Source organism: Trematomus bernacchii, unplaced genomic scaffold (assembly GCF_902827165.1).
Source record: "Trematomus bernacchii unplaced genomic scaffold, fTreBer1.1, whole genome shotgun sequence".
Classification (NCBI taxonomy): domain Eukaryota; kingdom Metazoa; phylum Chordata; class Actinopteri; order Perciformes; family Nototheniidae; genus Trematomus; species Trematomus bernacchii.
In genome coordinates this window covers 171,767-190,009 of record NW_022987771.1, presented here as the reverse complement: position 1 = coordinate 190,009, position 18,243 = coordinate 171,767, and the positions used below count along the sequence as shown (strand labels likewise).

The window sequence follows — 18,243 nt, the reverse complement described above, 5'->3', positions numbered from 1 at the left end:
TCCCATCTTCACCTTTGTGTTTTCAAATGCATTGCTGACTTTTTCCTGCAAATCTTTGACAAAGTTTGCATCATTTATGTGCTTATCTTTCAAAAGGATGTTGCTCTTGGTTAAGCTCAACTTGGTTGCTACCTTTTTTACAGCATCTGATTTGAAATCCTTGCTTTGACGGTTACCCACCAAGAAGATCTGTGCCTTGTGTTGTTGGTTGGTTAGCAGCTCACACTCAGAGTCCAAAGCATCAAAGAACACAAAAACTGCTGCAGATGTCTGACACAAGAAAGAAAATTGTGTTTGAGATGAAGCAATGTCTCCACGAAGGTTAGCTACAGCAACTGGCTCGCTGAAGACGTCCATGTTTTTGTTCCCACAAGGGAGGTACCAAGTCATTTCAACCAATCCATTGGATATTCTCCTTGGACTGTCACCAGACTCCATGTTACGGTGAACAAAGGTGTCATGGTTCTGCTGAGAGTTGCTCAGAAGCTTATTGAGGATCTCTGACTTGGACAAGGAGCACTCACCCAGTCTCACAAAAGATATCATTGGAAGTTCAGAGACAACAATTCTCTCTTCAATAAATCCCTTGGATTCTAAAAGTGACGGAGGTCTGTACTTTTTAACAATGTCTCTCATGGCCCAAAGCATGAGTGTGCACTGCTTTGTGTCAAAGTTGGGAAGCAACAGAGGCACGGAAAACTGACACATGGACATTTTGAGGGCCATTTCCTGCTGTACAAAACCATCAGAGCACAGGAAGAGAGCAGTGATTATGTCAAGGGGATTCAGTGTTTCAACTGAAGGTGTTTTTTTGTCTAAATCATCAAGACCATCTGTGTGATCCTCACAGTTGGACTTGTGTGCAGGTGTATATTTCACATTCCTAGCTGTCACATTAACCATCATTAGTTTCTTCAGAAAATACCATGGAAGATCCGAATTACATTTGGCAGGTTCATCTGTAAAGGTATTCTGGTCAATCCTCAGAAGTGTGCTTAGGGACAGCTTCTCTCTGTAGTGGTGATCCAACTCCAGATCCTCCAAAAACTTCTCTAGCTGCTTCTCTGTAGAAAATAAAAACAATACATATAAAAGCCTTAATTGATTATTAAACATTCATAAGCATGGATCAACATTTATTATAACATTTTTCCTTTCCTATAGTTTATTAAACTACAACTATGATGGGCAGTCAATTATTAAACAGCTGGTCTAATAGATGGATCCAGATCCTTCAACGACACTAGAATCAAATTAAGAGATATACAAATCTAATTGGCAGATTGCAATGGAATTGTCAGTGAAAGGATTTGATAGAAGGGATTGAGACATAATTTGTATCAAATTACAGCAGGTTTATAAAAATGCAATACACTGTTTGACATTGGCAGTGATAGGTGAACATTGAAAGAAACTATCGTTCATGTCTGTCATGATCAATCATATCCAAGATATATATTATGCATGGTTTAAGGAAACATCCACTTGAAAAGGAAAAAATATACACTTGTTTGCAATGTTACTGTGCAATAGTCATTTTATGTAAAAGCATATGTTTTTATAAATGTCCTAGCATTTAATTGTTATAAGGTCTCAATACTTTAATATATATATATATATATATATATATATATATATATATATATATATAACATATAATATTTTGTTGCCATGTATTGGTTGCCTTTTTTACCTGCTATGCCACTTTTGCTGTAACACTGTACATTTCCCCGCAGTGGGACTAATAAAGGAATTCTGATTTTGATTCTGATAAGTACGCATACAGAAAATGTGTGAGCCAGATTAGCAGTAAGCGTCATATGTGCTATACTGGCAGTAATATATCTATGACAGCTTCATTAACATGAAGAAAGGCTGTTGCTGAGAAAGTTGCTCTACACTGAAAAAAGGTTTTCGAGCTGTACTCCATCCAATTTATAATTGTCCTTTCATTCAATTCAACATTATTTGTTTTATTTCTTCAACTAATAATTTGTTTATCAATATATTTTTTTAATGTAAATATTTTTCATTCAGAGCTCAACTAAGAAATATCGGTTTTGACGAATATACAATCTTAAGGTTACGCATAGGCCCGCACATGCGCATTAAACAGAAAGCTATAAGACAGGACCGTCTTCAAACAACCCAGGCCGCCCAGGAAGAGAGCCTCAACACGACCGATCTTTTCCTGCACCGGAGAGACAGAGAGCAACCATTACATTGTGGTAAGTGAAAACAACAATTTAATTATGCTGCTGTATTTCGTAGCATACTGTTATTTCCATGCTATATATTTTGCCATTTCTCTGCAAACGTACTTGGTAACATTATTTGATGTCGACGTTGGTAAATGTTAAACTTAGTTTAGTTTAACGTTACACTTGCTAACATTACGTGATGTCCACGTTGGTAAGTCTTAAACTTAGTTTAAAGTTACACTTGCTAACATTACGTGATGTCCACGTTGGTAAGTCTTAAACTTAGTTTAACTTTACACTTGGTAACAATACGTGATGTAGACGTTGGTAAATGTTACATAAATTAACTCATTTTATCCGTGACTTATTTTACAGCGGTAAAGTTAATTGGCTAGTTATTAGCTAGCTAGCAAGCAGCTAGCATACCACCATGTTATTAGCTAGCTAGCAAGCAGCTAGCATACCACCATGTTATTAGCTAGCTAGCAAGCAGCTAGCATACCATGCGGGCCCGGTGGTTCTAATTCAACTTCAAGTTTTATTTTTGCATGCTATATATTTTGCCATTTCTCTGCAAACATACGTGGTCACATTAGATGTCGACGTTGGTAAATGTTAAACTTAGTTAAGTTTAACGTTACACTTGCTAACATTACGTGATGTCGTTGGTAAATGTTACATAAATTAACTCATTTTATCCGTGACTTTACAGCGGTACGTTAATTATTATTAATGCTATCTGCTTGCTTGCTAGCTAGCTAATAACTTGGTAGCAGTTGGTTCAAAGACTCCTGCATATAATGTAATTATCTTAATAAGATGCTGTGTGGTGTGATTTCCAATATAATAAATGCTGAAAAATAAGTGCACAGTATGTTTTATTAATTTAATTTAGTGATACACTTAGCAGTTACTCCTGAGTTTAATTTGTTTGGCACCCTGTAACAATCTGGGTTTCTCATTTTGCCCCCCAGGAAAAGTAATTGCCCACCCTGCTAATAATATTAACAACTAAGATGGGAGGTGAGAAGGGTCTGCTCTGATCTGAGCATCTCAAAATGATAAAGACAATGGCGCACCCAGCAATTTGTAATGTAATGTCAATTTGACAAACAAGATATGAAATTTCCAATCGAAAAACACTGCTAACCTTACTATAGGTGTGTACAATCGTAGATAAAAAATATAGCTAGATGACTTCATCCTAAACTAAGCCTTAAACAACTATATTGATTGCATTAAAGTTAAATCATATTCTGCCATTGATTTGAGCATTTCTATTGGTGATGTTTATGAAGACTATGAGTTAATCGCTCTTTTTTTCTCCCTCTCGGCTCCCTCCCTCTTTGCGTAAGGCGCCGTGCTGGTGGCTGCCTGTTGCATGCAGCTCCCGGTGTTTTATTGATCTTTGTCTTTTTGTTTACTTTTATTCTCTTAGTTGTACTTTTTTCTTTGGATATTTATTTTGTTTTGCAGCGAACTATGGCCACGTTTTACTTCGAACGTTTTCTGGTCATTCTTCTGCTACTTTTTTCACTTTTTGTGTCGGAGAGCCATGCTCAGAGGAGTGATGGCATTGTTTACACGCGTGAGCAGCTGATTGCGCTGTGCCGACCCGTGCTGCTGCCCGGAGCCAGGCATGACATCCCGGAGGAGCTTCGGAGGCTCAAGCGGGGCTGCAGAGCTGGGGCCAAGCTGAGGATGAAGAAGAAGATGAGGTACAAACCCTGTGTACCGGCCATCATAATGGGGAACGTGAGGTCTTTGGGGAATAAGATGGACGAGCTCCGCGTGCTGACGAAGACGCAGTGGGAATACCGTGAGTGTAGCATCATGTGTTTTACCGAGACTTGGTTGCACTCGCTCATCCCGGATAATAACACGGCTCTCCCCGGCTTCACGAGTGTTCGGGCGGACAGGGACGTTATTCTGAGCGGTAAAAAGAAAGGAGGAGGGATTGCACTGTATGTGAACGAACGATGGTGTAATCCTGGACATGTTACTGTGAAGGAGCGTTTCTGTAGCCCGGACATTGAACTGCTAGCTGTGGGATTACGTCCATTTTATCTACCTAGAGAACTTTATTCTGTCATCGTAGTTGCTGTCTATATTCCACCGAACGCGGACGCGGAGGTGGCTGGTGACGTCATTCACTCCTCTGTGGCCAAACTCCAAACTCTTCACCCAAATGCATTCATAACAATAACTGGGGATTTTAACCGTGCAAAACTGGACAAATCTCTGCCTACATTCACTCAGTATGTGAAATGCCCCACCAGGGGAAATAATACTCTGGATCTTCTATATGCAAATACCAAGAATGCATATTGTGCCACTGCCCTCCCCCCCCTGGGCAGATCTGACCACAACCTCGTCTTTTTGGCTCCTAAATATGTCCCTCTGGTGCAGAGGCAGCCTGTATCCACCAGGACTGTGAGGAAATGGACTCCAGGGGCTAATGAGGCTCTACAGGACTGCTTCGAGACCACTGACTGGGACGTGCTTTGTGTGCCACATGGAGAGGACATCAATAATATGACTGACTGCATCACAGAATACATCAACTTCTGTGAACAAACAATATTACCGGCTAAAACTGTCAACTGTTTCCCCAATAATAAACCCTGGATTACTAGTGACCTGAAAACTCTTTTAAATAAGAAAAAGGAAGCTTTTAAGTCTGGGGACAAATCAATGCTGAAGAGTATCCAGCATCAACTGAGAGACAATTTGAGGAGGGGCAGAGATTCGTACAGGAAGAAGCTGGAGACTAAGCTCCAGCAGAACAATAGCAGGGATGTCTGGGCTGGGATGAAGGCTATCACTGGCTTCAAAGGGAGAGACAGACTGACTGTGGGCACCCTGGAGAGGGCCAACGAGCTGAACACCTTCTTCAATAGGTTTAGCTCTCCGCCCGCTGCTGTCTCCTCCACTTCCTCTTCTCACCTCACCTCCTCCTCTCAGCCTGGCGTCAACATCCCCCCTCTGCTCACCACCTACACTTCACACCTCTCCTCCACCACCCAGCCTGGCTTCTGCACCCCCCCTCTGCTCACATTGCCGCTGACCCCCCCCCCCCCCTCTGCTCATCTTGCCTCAGACCCCCCCCCCCTCTATCCCCCCTGCCATCAAGCCCCCCCCCCCGCTTCACTGTGAGCACAGGACAGGTCCAGAGTCAGATGGAAAAACTCCACCAAGGCAAGGCTGCTGGCCCTGATGGTATCAGCCCCAGGGTCCTGAGGACCTGTGCACGCCAGCTGGCTCCTGTTCTCCAGTATATATTCAACCTGAGCCTGCACTTGGAGACCATCCCGGTGCTGTGGTAGACATCCTGCGTTGTTCCGGTCCCTAAAAAGACAACTCCTTCTGGGCTCAATGACTATCGCCCTGTAGCACTCACATCTCATGTGATGAAGGTGCTTGAGAGACTGGTCTTGGCCCATCTCAGACCGCAGGTGAGATCATTCCTTGACCCTCTGCAATTTGCCTACCAGCCTCACCTGGGGGTGGACGATGCCATTATTTACCTGCTGCAGCGTGCTCACTCATACCTGAATGGATCGGGTTGCACTGTGAGAATCACCTTTTTTGATTTCTCCAGTGCATTCAACACGATCCAGCCTCGGCTACTGAGTGACAAGCTGCAGGCTATGAGGGTAAACTCGTCCACCATCTCCTGGATTACCAACTACCTCACGGACAGACCACAGTACGTCCGGCTGGGCAGTGTGCTGTCTGATGTGGTGGTTGGTAGTATTGGAGCCCCACAGGGGACTGTGCTGTCTCCTTTCCTGTTCACCTTATACACCTCTGACTTTCTATACAACTCAGAGTCATGCCACCTGCAGAAGTTTTCGGATGACTCTGCAGTGGTAGGGTGTATAAGGGATGGACGGGAGGAGGAGTACAGAGCGCTGGTGGGTGATTTTGTTGAGTGGACTGGAAGAAATCATCTGCTTTTGAATGTGGCCAAGACCAGAGAGATGGTCATTGATTTCAGGAGGAAGAGGACATCTCCTCCTCTGCCCCTGTGCATTCTGGGAGAGGATGTGGCAGTTGTGGAGGTCTACAAGTACCTGGGAGTGCACTTAGACAATGGGCTGAACTGGAGGATCAACACTGACGCTGTGTACAAGAAGGGGATGAGCAGACTCTATTTTCTGAGGAAGCTGAGATCCTTCAACGTATGCAGTAAGATGCTGGAGATCTTCTATCAGTCTGTTGTGGCTAGTGCACTCTTCTTTGCTGCGGTCTGCTGGGGGGGCAGCATCAGAGCCGGTGACACCAGCAGGATCAATAAACTGATCAGGAAAGCTGGGTCAGTCATCGGCATCAAGCTGGACCCCTTTGAAGCTGTGGTGGAGAGGAGGACACTGAACAGGCTGTTGTCCATCATGGATAACCCCACCCATCCTCTCCACCTGCAGCTGGACAGTCAACGGAGCTCCTTCTCCAACAGACTGCTGCAGCTCCCCTGCCACAAGGACAGATACTGGAAAACATTCCTGCCCACTGCAATAACACTGTACAACAAATCACCTCTGGCTGGAAGAGAACTCTCTGCTCCATAGTTTCTCTAGAAATAAAACCACCTTGTACATTTTACTCACACATAATCTGTTTCATATTTAATACTCCATAATTCCATATATTTTGAATATATATATATTTGTATATATATATATATATATATATATATAATATCTGTATGTATATTTTCTATTTTGTATTTTGACATGTATATTTTATATTTTATTTTATATTTTATTTTATTTTATTTCTATTCTTGTATATTTTGTTTTATTGTAAAATGCCTTTTATGCTGCTGTAACAAAAACAATTTCCCAATTTGGGATCAATAAAGTACGATCTATCTATCTATCTATCTTTCAGACTCCTCTCACTCTTATCTAGGATATTGGTTTCCTCGGGTGGAAACATCTATATCTTCAGCCACAACCCTCTCATTGCTGCTGTTACGGTTGGACATACAGTAGAAACTTTGTTGGGATTTTTGCTTTTTTGGGGATTTCATTTTTCAATGGTGGGGGGGGAGTTATTGGTTATTTGATGGATGTGGAGATGCAAGGACTGTGGCTATTCATGTACCAGAAGATCTGAACTGCTAAAACATTATAGACTAGATCATCAACATTATGGAAGGCACCGTTCTTATCCCTGCCTATATGAAAACTGCCCATTTTCATGTAAAACGTGGAATGCACTACTGAAGCATCTTTGTACACAACACCCTTCTCAGCAATCCTCAAGAGCAGAGATCTTACATTTTAAGTGCCATCTTTGTGACGACAATCAACTTGCTACTGAAACAGACTTTTTTCACCACATGTATGTTGATTGTTCATATCAAACCAACATATATGGAAGTTTCCACACTCATAAATGGAGAAAACACAAAGTATGTACAGTTAGAGATTTAAAACCTGCACTCGAAGTTCAAGAGGTACACTAACTTTACTCATAGTATGTATGTATATGTGTGTGTAATCAAATGTACGTAAAGCTAAATCACATGCTTTTGCATGAGGCACATATCATTTGTCTGTCTTTGATATATATATATATCTATACTACCTATATTCCCTAGGTGAATGAAGAATTCCTCAGAGTAACCACAATACCCCTTGAAGCAAGGTTCATGCAGAAACTTGACGAGAAGTGCAGTGAACTAATTCAAGTCGTCACAAAGAAGGGTGGAGCTATCCGGGAGAAGACAAAGCTCCTGCCAATTGTGGAAACGGTATGTACAGATGTTTTTTACTTTACTGCTCACTTACATATATGCCTCAATAACAATAGATATATTTTTCAATACATAATCAATTATTTATAGCATTGGTCACTGATCCGACACAGCAACCTTTTAGCCGGAGGTTTCATAGACTTGGCACATTCATTCTTCATGTTCATGTTTTTCTACATATTTATAGGTGCAGACATCCATTTTGGCGTAATGGGAATTCTTGGCTGTTTTTTCATGGCCTTAATATGGTTGACACACTAATTGACTGATATTGTAATCATTATTTTATCGACTGATATGAAAAAGTGTCCAGCCCTAACTTCACGCCAAACTATGCTCTTTTTTCATGTCTCTACTGTCTAAATGCATCCTTACTCATTTATCACCCAAAGCTCATTTGCATTTATGACCATTCCCATGCATTCATTCCTACATACACTAGCTCTCAATCCCACATTAACAAACCGTGGCACACTCACACTGATTGAATGGACGAACTGAACAATTAACATTAATTATTGTGACTGTCTTCATGCAGGATACTGACACCACTACAAAGAGGGAGATTGCTCTCAAATGTCTCATCCTCAACATGGGAGAATCGGTGGAGGACCTGATCAAAGAATTCCTGGTAAGGCAAGATTACTGTTGAGATGTTAAAATTCTAGCTAAGGCTGTCCACTTTATATGATGTGTGTTACATTTTACATAACATTTGAGTTATTTAGCAGGTGCTCTTATCCCGAGTGACTAACAACAAGTGTAATAGGAGTACAAGTGAAATTCAAATGTCACCAAAACAGCGAGTAACCAATAGGCAGTCCTAGTAGTGTTTAAAGACGTGCTCAGGCAATAGCTACAGACAAGAGCCAAAGCAATGCATCACGATACAATTCCTTCTTACAGCCAATTATGGCCTTCCAGGACGTCCACGATATGTCTTAACAGTTATTCATCTGGGGGGAAACCCGAGCTATATTGATTTCAGATTCTTTTTTCCTAAATTATTTTCCAGGTGTCGGAGAAGGAAGAGGCTGGACAAATTCTTCAGCGGGAAACTATCGCAATCTTCGTCATCAGAGATGCACAAGCCGCAACCAAAGACATTGGCATCATACTTGAGGGACAAGAGGTTGTGAATAAGTTGGCGTCTGTTGCAAATGCTGTCGCCATTCTCCTGGGCTTCCTTTATGCTCTCAATCTGGAATATCCCAAGACATTAAAATTGACATTTGAATATATCCAGAAAGTCTTCATGGAGCTGGACCCGAAAGGCATGGCCACCAAGGTCAAGAAGCTCTATGACCAGCTCTACAATAGAGCTTAGTTCAGGTTTCCTACACGTCCAAGTTTTCCAGTCATGGAAAATGATAACAAGTCACAGAAAACGTATGTGACTGTCCTGGAGAATGAAAAGGTTACACACCTGTGTGTAACTAGTTATGGTTCGTCATTCTGAAGTAGAACTGTTAGAAAATATAAAAACTGTCCTAGCAATTACCCTGTGGCACTGATGGGTTCTGCTCTGGCTGGTCGAGTACGCAACTGTTTTGCGTACGCATTTGATTTCAAAGGTCAATAATATGTTTGGCTGCCAGCTCTTCAAAGTTCCAAATCTGACCCTTGAGAACTAAGCTTACTGGCTAACTTAAGACTTGACTCACTTTTACACGATTTTTCAAAATGTGTAGAATGTCTTCATGTCTGGTCAGCTCAATGTTAACCTCACTTGAGGATTTTACATTTCAGCACGTTTGGGATTCCAAAGTTAATGTTATTGGAGTTGTACAATGTTAAGATAAATCAGGGTTAGGCTGTGATTTAAAGCACGCAAAACATAACTAATTTAAGGAAAAGGGCTTAAAAATACAGCTAAATTGTTTTACCCTTAAAGGTAATATTTATTAAAATGATAATTTAGGTATTTTTCTCACTGTAAACTGGTGGTCATATTTTTGCTTGCTTATATCACAGCATAAGTCTGAAAGATGTTTCATTTTCAAAAGGAACGGTCACTTTATAGTATGAACGTTTTTCATTTGTTTTCTTAAATGTTTTGATATGTGGGGCTGACAATCAGACCATTGAAACTTGACTGTTTTCTGGCAAGAATTATTTTTCATTTTTATGCCTTTAGGCATACAACCGAGGGGTGGTTTTTCTATGTATTATTTTAAATTGTTACATTTTATTTGAACAATGCAGATGCCCTGTAAATATGGTTGTTTTATAAGTAATAAACCCATTATTAAATATCACAATGTGTAATGAGAATTATTGATGTAATCTATATTTTTTGGATTAGATTAAACATTCAGTTTATGTTCCTTAAATGAGAAAAATATAGTTTAACAAAATGTATACATTTTTGATTGGATAAAACAAATAATATTTAGTTAATTTTAACGAGAAAAAACTGTTTGATAAAATCTATATTTTTTTGTTTGGATTAAATATAGAATTTAAATTAATTGACTTCCTTCAACAAGACAAATATACTTTGTGCCAAGTCTTATATAATAGTTTCCATGGACATAAGAAATATTGTTTGAGGCAAGTTATTTATTTTTCATTGGCTCAAGCTATAGAGTATAGATGTGAACCATTACCCTAAATTTTTTTAATTGGTTGAACGAAATACTTTTACCAGTGTATGCACTGCTGATTTACAACAGATACATTCGCTTGAAAAACAAGAAGCTAACCTTGAAGCAATAAAAACAAATCTTAGAGTGCTAATGGAAAAGCTTGAGCTTCAAACTGATACAATAACAACCATGGAAGCCCTGGAGTATGGTGGAGGATGATAATATATTTGCTGTGGTGGAGCAATACTGTACTGGTCAACCACATGAAAATGCTGATGTTCATAATGAAGAGGAACAAGAAAAAAAACATAAAGCCAAACTCCAGCCAAGTCACAATCGAATTGCAAAGAAAGAGTAACTCGATTTAAGTAATGCAGCACCAAATCAAAATGACTGAAATGCTGACAAAGTAGCAACGCTTAACATTACATCCATCCAGAGAAATACCCATCTTTAAAGAATGTACATTAGAGTACCTTCCATTTATTGAGATGTTTGTCCAAGCTAAAGACTTGGTGAGAAGGTTTCAATAAATGAATTCTAAAAAGGACGAGAAAGCCAAGAGATTGCTCGAAGAGAACTATGGAAATGAACTCTTTTGCAGCAGCTTGTTTGGAGAAAGGTCAAATTGGAATGCCATTAACAGTGAAGATAGAAAAGCACTGCTCAATTATACTATTTTTCTTTAAGGATATTTTAACTCAATGGAAAATATTGATACCTTCCTTTAAACTCAGGGAAAAGTGTAGAACTGCAAATTCATAGATTCAAACAAAATGAAAAATTCAATGTTTCTAGTTTTGGTTGATTTCATCAAAAGACATGCACTGATGGTTTTAAAGAAATTAGTTTTGCAACAGTGAGTGCAGGTGCACACATAGAAATGCAAAAGAGCAAAACATGTCAGATTTCCAAAAGACAGAGTTACGCCAGAGCTACCACCATACATGTCAGAGTCAATGACTTTGGCCAACTTGACAACACTTGATGATGAAAGCCCTTCAACAGTTATGTGCGTGTACAAATGATCAACAGCCGACACACATAACTACAGTGCAAAATGTTCCAAATGACTTTGAACCTCTATCACTCGACCACTTGCTCCAGCTCAAGGTCAAACCAATGTTACCACCAGGTTAAATCCATCTGCAATATTCAGAGCCAAAACACTGTTGGCAGCAAGTGAAATGCATAACGGAGTTCTGGAGCAGATGGATCTACGACTTTGCAAGAAAGACCAGAATGGAATTGCATTCAAAGAAACCATATACCTGGACATACATGTATTGATCATAAACTCAAATGCACTTCATTGATCCTGGTTAATGGCAAAAGTTCTGGAGACACCACCCAGATCAAGAGGTCTGATTAATTTTAAGACAGAAACAAACATGCTGGAAAGACCAGTAAGCTAAGTTATCTCTGTGGTGCCAGTCTCAGAATAAGGCAAATTAACATTCACAATTAGAATGTAGTTTTCAAAGGCTGAACCTTTTGTATCCGGCTCCTTTTTTGTTTTGTTAACTTTTATTAAAGATTCCCATTACAATTTGTTTTGTGCAGAATGCCAAAATAATATTTTCACCCAGTGGCGACCTCTAGAGTCAATTAAAAAGAAAGACTACAATTCCCTAGCACAAGCTTATTGAGATACACATTTATGGGCTGATGTGGCAGAGTTCTAAACCGCTCAATTATTTAACGTTATCATCTTACAGTAAGTACATCTTTTAGTTTTGTTTTGCCTCTTTTGTTTTTATAGTAAACCATACAATAACGATTATATTTGACTGACCTTTGGGGGCAGATGGTGCAGTTGGAGTGCTGGGCTCTGTGGGGAAAAACAGAAAGCTTTCAGTAAAACTTAAAAAATGAATGTTCCATGAATGTTTGTCAGCATTTTAAAGTGCTGTTTGACTGACAAGGAAAGGCCAAAAAAAAAGCCATATGAAGCTCAGCGCAAGTTCAATCAGGAAGACCAAGCTCTTCATTCAGATTACACGTCACCACATTACACTCTCCTTCCTCATTAAGTGATCGGGGGCGTCACTCCCCAGCTAACCAATCTCTCCTCTCCCCAATCCCACAAGCCTATCATAGCTCCCGCTAATCCCTTTATATCTGCTCTTTCCTCTGTCAGCTGTCATTTCAGGTGACAAAAACGCAACCCTCCTCCACCCCTTTCGCCTCCTGTCTCCTTCAGGACCAAGCTAAACCTTCTCCCTGCAGTCCGTTCCCACCTACTTATCACCACCACCAGTGTCTAGACCCCGGGGGGTTTCATCGGAGCGGTTCTTCCCCCTCCTCAATGATTATCCTGCAAACTGGGGCCTAATCGCCAAACACCATTTCATTCTCCTGTTATAATTGTGGCATCATTATTCATTCATTTATGTGTCCCGGTAATACATATGTATTCCATACATCAACGTCTCTCCTGATTTAAATATAATTATCGAAAAGATCCAGAAACAGGTGGCATTGATTACATTTTCAGATTTACCTGGGAAGACAGATAGCGAGGTTGCTTCGCTTTGATTTCCATTGTCTGCAATCTTTTTGAAACTGATGGTACACTCAGTCCCGTGAATCAGTGCCTTAACTGTGACAGTTTCTGCGTTATCAACAGTCAAACTGCCGCTGTTTGTTTCACAGCCTGAGTAATCTAACTGTAGTCTACACACAGCTACTTTCCCTGGTGGAGGAACATCTGTCATAAGACAAGAAAAGTACATCTCAGTATCTTTACATATCACTGCGTATATATTTATAACATTAGGTCAGTTATTGACAGTCACACTTACGGTCAGACTGTGGTGCTGCTGGAGTGTTCTTTCCTTCCTCACAGCACGGGTCAGGAGAGGGATCTGTTTCTTCATGATGTTGCTTGGTAATTGAGAACATTACAGTATGTTTGCATTCTATTTTGAACGAGTCATACTATATTAACAATTGTTGGTTAAATAACCTTAAAGAGGTGGATAGAGACATTTCTTTGTATCAGAATACAGCAGGTTGATGAAAATGTTCTTTGCACTGAGATTGGACATTGGCATTATTCATAGGTGATCATTTAATAAAAATCAGAATGGGTGCTGTCATGATCAATCATATTACTTAGAACCACATATCCTGTGACGCTCACAGGGGAGGGCAGGAAACTGTATAAATACTTATGCTTCAGACCTATGAGGGGTCAGCTATTCTAACCTTAATTTAACTATTACGCATTTCACTATACTTTTTACCAGTGCTGAAAGAAGTACTCAGTAAATATTAATACAAAAGTGTATATTTACCAGTAAGTAAAATAGTGTACAATAGTGTGTACCAGAACACTGTAGCTCTTCACTTTATAGAAAAGTATCTCTCAGTATCTCCACAGCAGGTATATATTTATTACATTAAATCAGTTATTAACAGTCACACTTACGTTCGGACTCTGGTGCTGCTGGAGTGTTCTTTCCTTCCTCACAGCACGGGTCAGGGAAGGAATCTGATACTCCATAATGTTCCTAGGTAATTAGGAAGAATATGTTGAATTTTTGAATTCTAATCCAATACATGAATCATGCCATATTCACAATACTTAAATATATGACAATATTTCTCTTGTAATTGTATTGTAATTTAATTATTTACCTCCACATCAGGGTTATCCATTGCAGAAACACTCTCAGCCATCCCACAAGATTCTTCAAACAGCGTCTCACTGAAAGTGTTAGAAAAGAACTGTGTTACAACATCTAATCTAATGTAGATTCTACACCAGGCACATGGAGAGGATGAGAGGGGACGAGGCTCAAATGCATAAAAGGGCACATAAGGAAGTCCCTCCCTTTCCGGTGGACCTCCATGGGACCTTCTTTAGGAAAAATTATGTATTGAAGTCAATAGATGAGAGTAACACCTATGTCACTTCCGGGTGAAAATTACGGCCCGGCCCTCTTTTGGGGGAAAACAACGCTGTCATTTGAATGGCGGTCAATACAAATTCTGAAGTTTTTGCCAATCCGATCAGAGATGTATTAAAACCGTGGATTTTTGGATCTTCAAAGAGCCCGATTACGATGGCCAGTCAGGCAAACAATTACATTAAATCATTTGAAATCCACGATCGGGCTCGATATATGGTTAAATTAAAATCAGTAGGCGAGGCCGTAATTTCGCCAGCTGTTACTTTCATGAGCGAGGCGGAAAATAATTGTTTTATCATGCCAAAAAGCTGCTGTGTCATTTATTGCACCTCAAACATGAAAACAAATCCAGAGTTACGTTTTTCTGTACTTCCTCTGAGAAAAAAGGACAGTAAAAGAAGAGCTCTGTGGCTTCAGGCTTGATCGACATTCAAATGACAGTGTTGTTTCCCCCAAAAGTGGGCGGGGCCGTAATTTTCGCCCTGAAGTGATGTAGATGTTACTCTCATCTAAGGACATCGATCGCCTACTGCTATATTTAACCATATATCGAGCCCTATCTTCGATTTCCAATGATTTAATGTAATTGTTTGTAATCGGGCTCTTTGAAGATCCAAAAATCCACGGTTTTCTTACATTTCTGATCGGATTGGCAAAAACTTCAGAATTTGAATTGATCGCCATTCAAATGACAGCTTTGTTTTCCCCCAAAAGTGGGCGGAGCCGTCATGTGTTACTCTCATATATGGCGAGAGAAAAATTATCTTTCGATCCCGTTTGAATTGTGCCACGAAGTACACATAGTTTGTCAATTTAAAAGATAATTTTGCAAGTAAAAAAAAAAATGTTTTGCCGTAAAACTTTTTTTTGTGTGAAACCGCTCAATGAACTACATCTCTGGTTTGCACAACACAGTGACTTGCTGCTGACCTGATCGACTTTAATCTGAACATGAGTGCTGGGCTCTGAGGGGAAAAACAGAAAGCTTTCAGTAAAACTTAAAAAAGTAATGTTCCACCAATGTTTGTCAGCATTTTAAAGCATTTTAAAGTTTTAAAGTTTGACTGACAAGGAAAGGCAAAAAAATATATAGCCATATATAATTATCCAAAAGATCCAGAAACAGGTGTGATTGATTACATTTTCAGATTTACCTGTGAAGACAGATAGCGAGGTTGCTTCGCTTTGATTTCCATTGTCTGCAATCTTTGTGAATCTGATGGTACACTCAGTCCCGTGAATCAGTGCCTTAACCGTGACAGTTTCTGCGTTATCAACAGTCAAACTGCCGCTGTTTGTTTCACAGCCTGAGTAATCTAACTGTAGTCTACACCCAGCTACTTTCCCTGGTGGAGGAACATCTGTCATAAGACAAGAAAAGTACATCTCAGTATCTTTACATATCACTGCGTATATATTTATAACATTAGGTCAGTTATTGACAGTCACACTTACGGTCAGACTGTGGTGCTGCTGGAGTGTTCTTTCCTTCCTCACAGCACGGGTCAGGAGAGGGATCTGTTTCTTCATGATGTTCCTTGGTAAGTGAGAACATTACAGTATGTTTACATTCTATTTTGGATGAGTCATACTATATTAACAATAGCTTATGTGACATGTATTTGTAATTGTATTGTCATTTAACGGTTTACCTCCTTATCAGTGTACTCCATTTTTGATACACCCTCAGCAATCCCACACTGTCCAGATTATCCAAACAGCTTCCCGCTAAAAGTAATAGGAAATAACCAGAGGTGTAAGAAGTACTCAGATATTTTACTTAAGTAAAAGTACCATTACTACAATGTAAAAATCCTCTGTAACAAGTAAAAGTCCTTTATTCAAAATGTTACCCTAGTAAAATTACAAAAGACATCAAAAGATACTTCAAGTACAAAACGTGAAAGTATACTCATTGTGCAGAAAGATCCATTTTCATATTTTAAAATGATTGTATTATAATTAGTAATAATGAATTTATTAATGTCAATTCATTTCAATGTTGCAATTGGTAGAGGTTGGGTTCATTTTGTATATCTTGATATATACTGCTGGGTGCCTATCATATAATAATACATGATGGTTTATTAGTTTATTTTGTATTCTGTATTATTATTCAACGTCTGCAGAGCAGCTATCTAAAACTGTGAAATACATATTGTTAAAAATTAAGTAAAAAGTTGCAAATTGCCTCCAAAATGAAGTGAAGTAAAGTATATAGTAGCACAAAGTGAAATACTCAAGTGAAGTACAGGTACCTCAAATACATACTTGAGTAGAGTACTTGAAAACCATTCAACACAACACCTGAACACCACAGATCAAACAGCATGTGAACTCTGCAGCCTGATAGATTACTGAAACTGATGAGTTATGCTTCTGTTTGAGACCATGTGAAGCCATCATTTAAAAAGTATTTCAATGAAAGACAAAGAAATGCTTTCCTACCTTTTGTAGATGAACCATGGTAACACGTAAATCTGTTCTTGTATCCAGAGCTTTCATCTGCAGTGTATAGTAGTATAAAGCTCTGCAAGTACACAGCCCTGCCCTTCTCTGCCAATGCAAGTGCCTATGAGAGGTGTCTCCTTTTATACTGCCTTGGGAAGCCACTTTGCATTTTATTTCCTTGAAAAAGAAACGTATTGTTTGGTATCCTCCCTTTCTGAATAATTATTTTCAGTCAACCCGCTCTTGGTCATGATTGTGAAAACAGCTTCTCTCTGAAAACAACAAGAGAGCTTTAATCTCAAGATTCAAAATTCAAAGGTTTATTGTCATAACATCATAACAAACTACGGTGTAATTATGTAATGTATGAAAAACTTAGATCACAAGTTCCTCAACAGTGCAATTTTTAAGATATACAAAAATATGTATAAAAAACAACAATCAAAAATAAATATAGTGCAAGCTCAGGTGTAAAATAGTCTTTTGGCCTGTGGGATGAAACTGTCCCTGAGTCTGGTGGTTTTAGTCCGGATGCTGCGGTACCGCCTGCCAGACGGCAGCAGACAGAACAGTTTGTTGCTGGGGTGATGGGGGTCTTTGATACTCCTGTGGCCTTTTTTGACTCTTATAGACTGTACTGCTATTCATATTCCAATAAGATAAAATACCATGTGTCTTAGTACTAGTCTGCTTTCGTTTTTGTTGTGTGCAGACTTTATTGTTGGGTATATCTTACAAAGCCAACCAGCGCCCCTGTAGCAAACGCCTTTCACCCATTATCAGGTATCTGTTATGAGGAACTGACAGCAGTATTAAAATGGGTTTCTGAGAATGATTCCGTTAACAAATACATATTAACATCAGATGTTCAACAGAGCAAGGAAATTGTTGTCTCATTCATTACAAAACAATTGGCTTGCACAACACCATCTTACCTAGTTTTTTTAAGTGTGAAAATGAAAAAATGTAATTGCAATGTCATTTTCTGTAAAGGTCTTGAAAGAAGTGGAAAGAAACTCTATTTTGCATCTGAAAAAAGCAAGTTAATGAACATGATCCTAATTCTGTGACATGGCATTATTAACAGGTGAACATTTAAGGAAACTAAAAAGGGTGTTGTCACGAGCATATTATGCTTTGAGGAGATCTTGCATAAATTAAAGCTAAGGGGATTTCCAACCTCAGATTAAATAGCATTTATTTCCTGTTGAAACCTGATGTAACCAGTTCTCAGGAACGTTATTCAGAACCACATACTATGTGAAACAACAGGAGAGGGGTGAACACTTTTTAAATGTGCTTTTGACACATTTGAAGTCCCT

General features: G+C 39.3%; 1 protein-coding gene across 4 annotated transcripts in view; it reads right to left on the bottom strand.

Annotated features, from left to right (window-relative positions):
- The window catches only part of LOC117496951 (interferon-induced very large GTPase 1-like), a 59,213-nt gene extending 42,073 nt beyond the window's left edge, over positions 1-17,140 (bottom strand). Inside the window, exons 1-6 of one of the 4 annotated variants that reach the window (XM_034148822.1) lie at positions 16,919-17,139; positions 16,123-16,198; positions 15,926-16,007; positions 15,625-15,831; positions 14,196-14,265; positions 13,987-14,068 (exon numbers count right to left, since the gene is read on the bottom strand). In XM_034148822.1, the coding sequence (XP_034004713.1) occupies positions 13,987-14,068; positions 14,196-14,265; positions 15,625-15,831; positions 15,926-16,007; positions 16,123-16,143 (462 nt within the window). In that variant the 5' untranslated portion in view covers positions 16,144-16,198; positions 16,919-17,139. Of the gene's footprint in view, positions 1-13,986; positions 14,069-14,195; positions 14,266-15,624; positions 15,832-15,925; positions 16,008-16,122; positions 16,199-16,918 lie in introns of all 4 variants that reach the window. The other 3 variants (XM_034148821.1, XM_034148824.1, XM_034148823.1) reach the window with 3 other exon arrangements.
- Between the last annotated feature and the right edge of the window lie 1,103 nt (positions 17,141-18,243).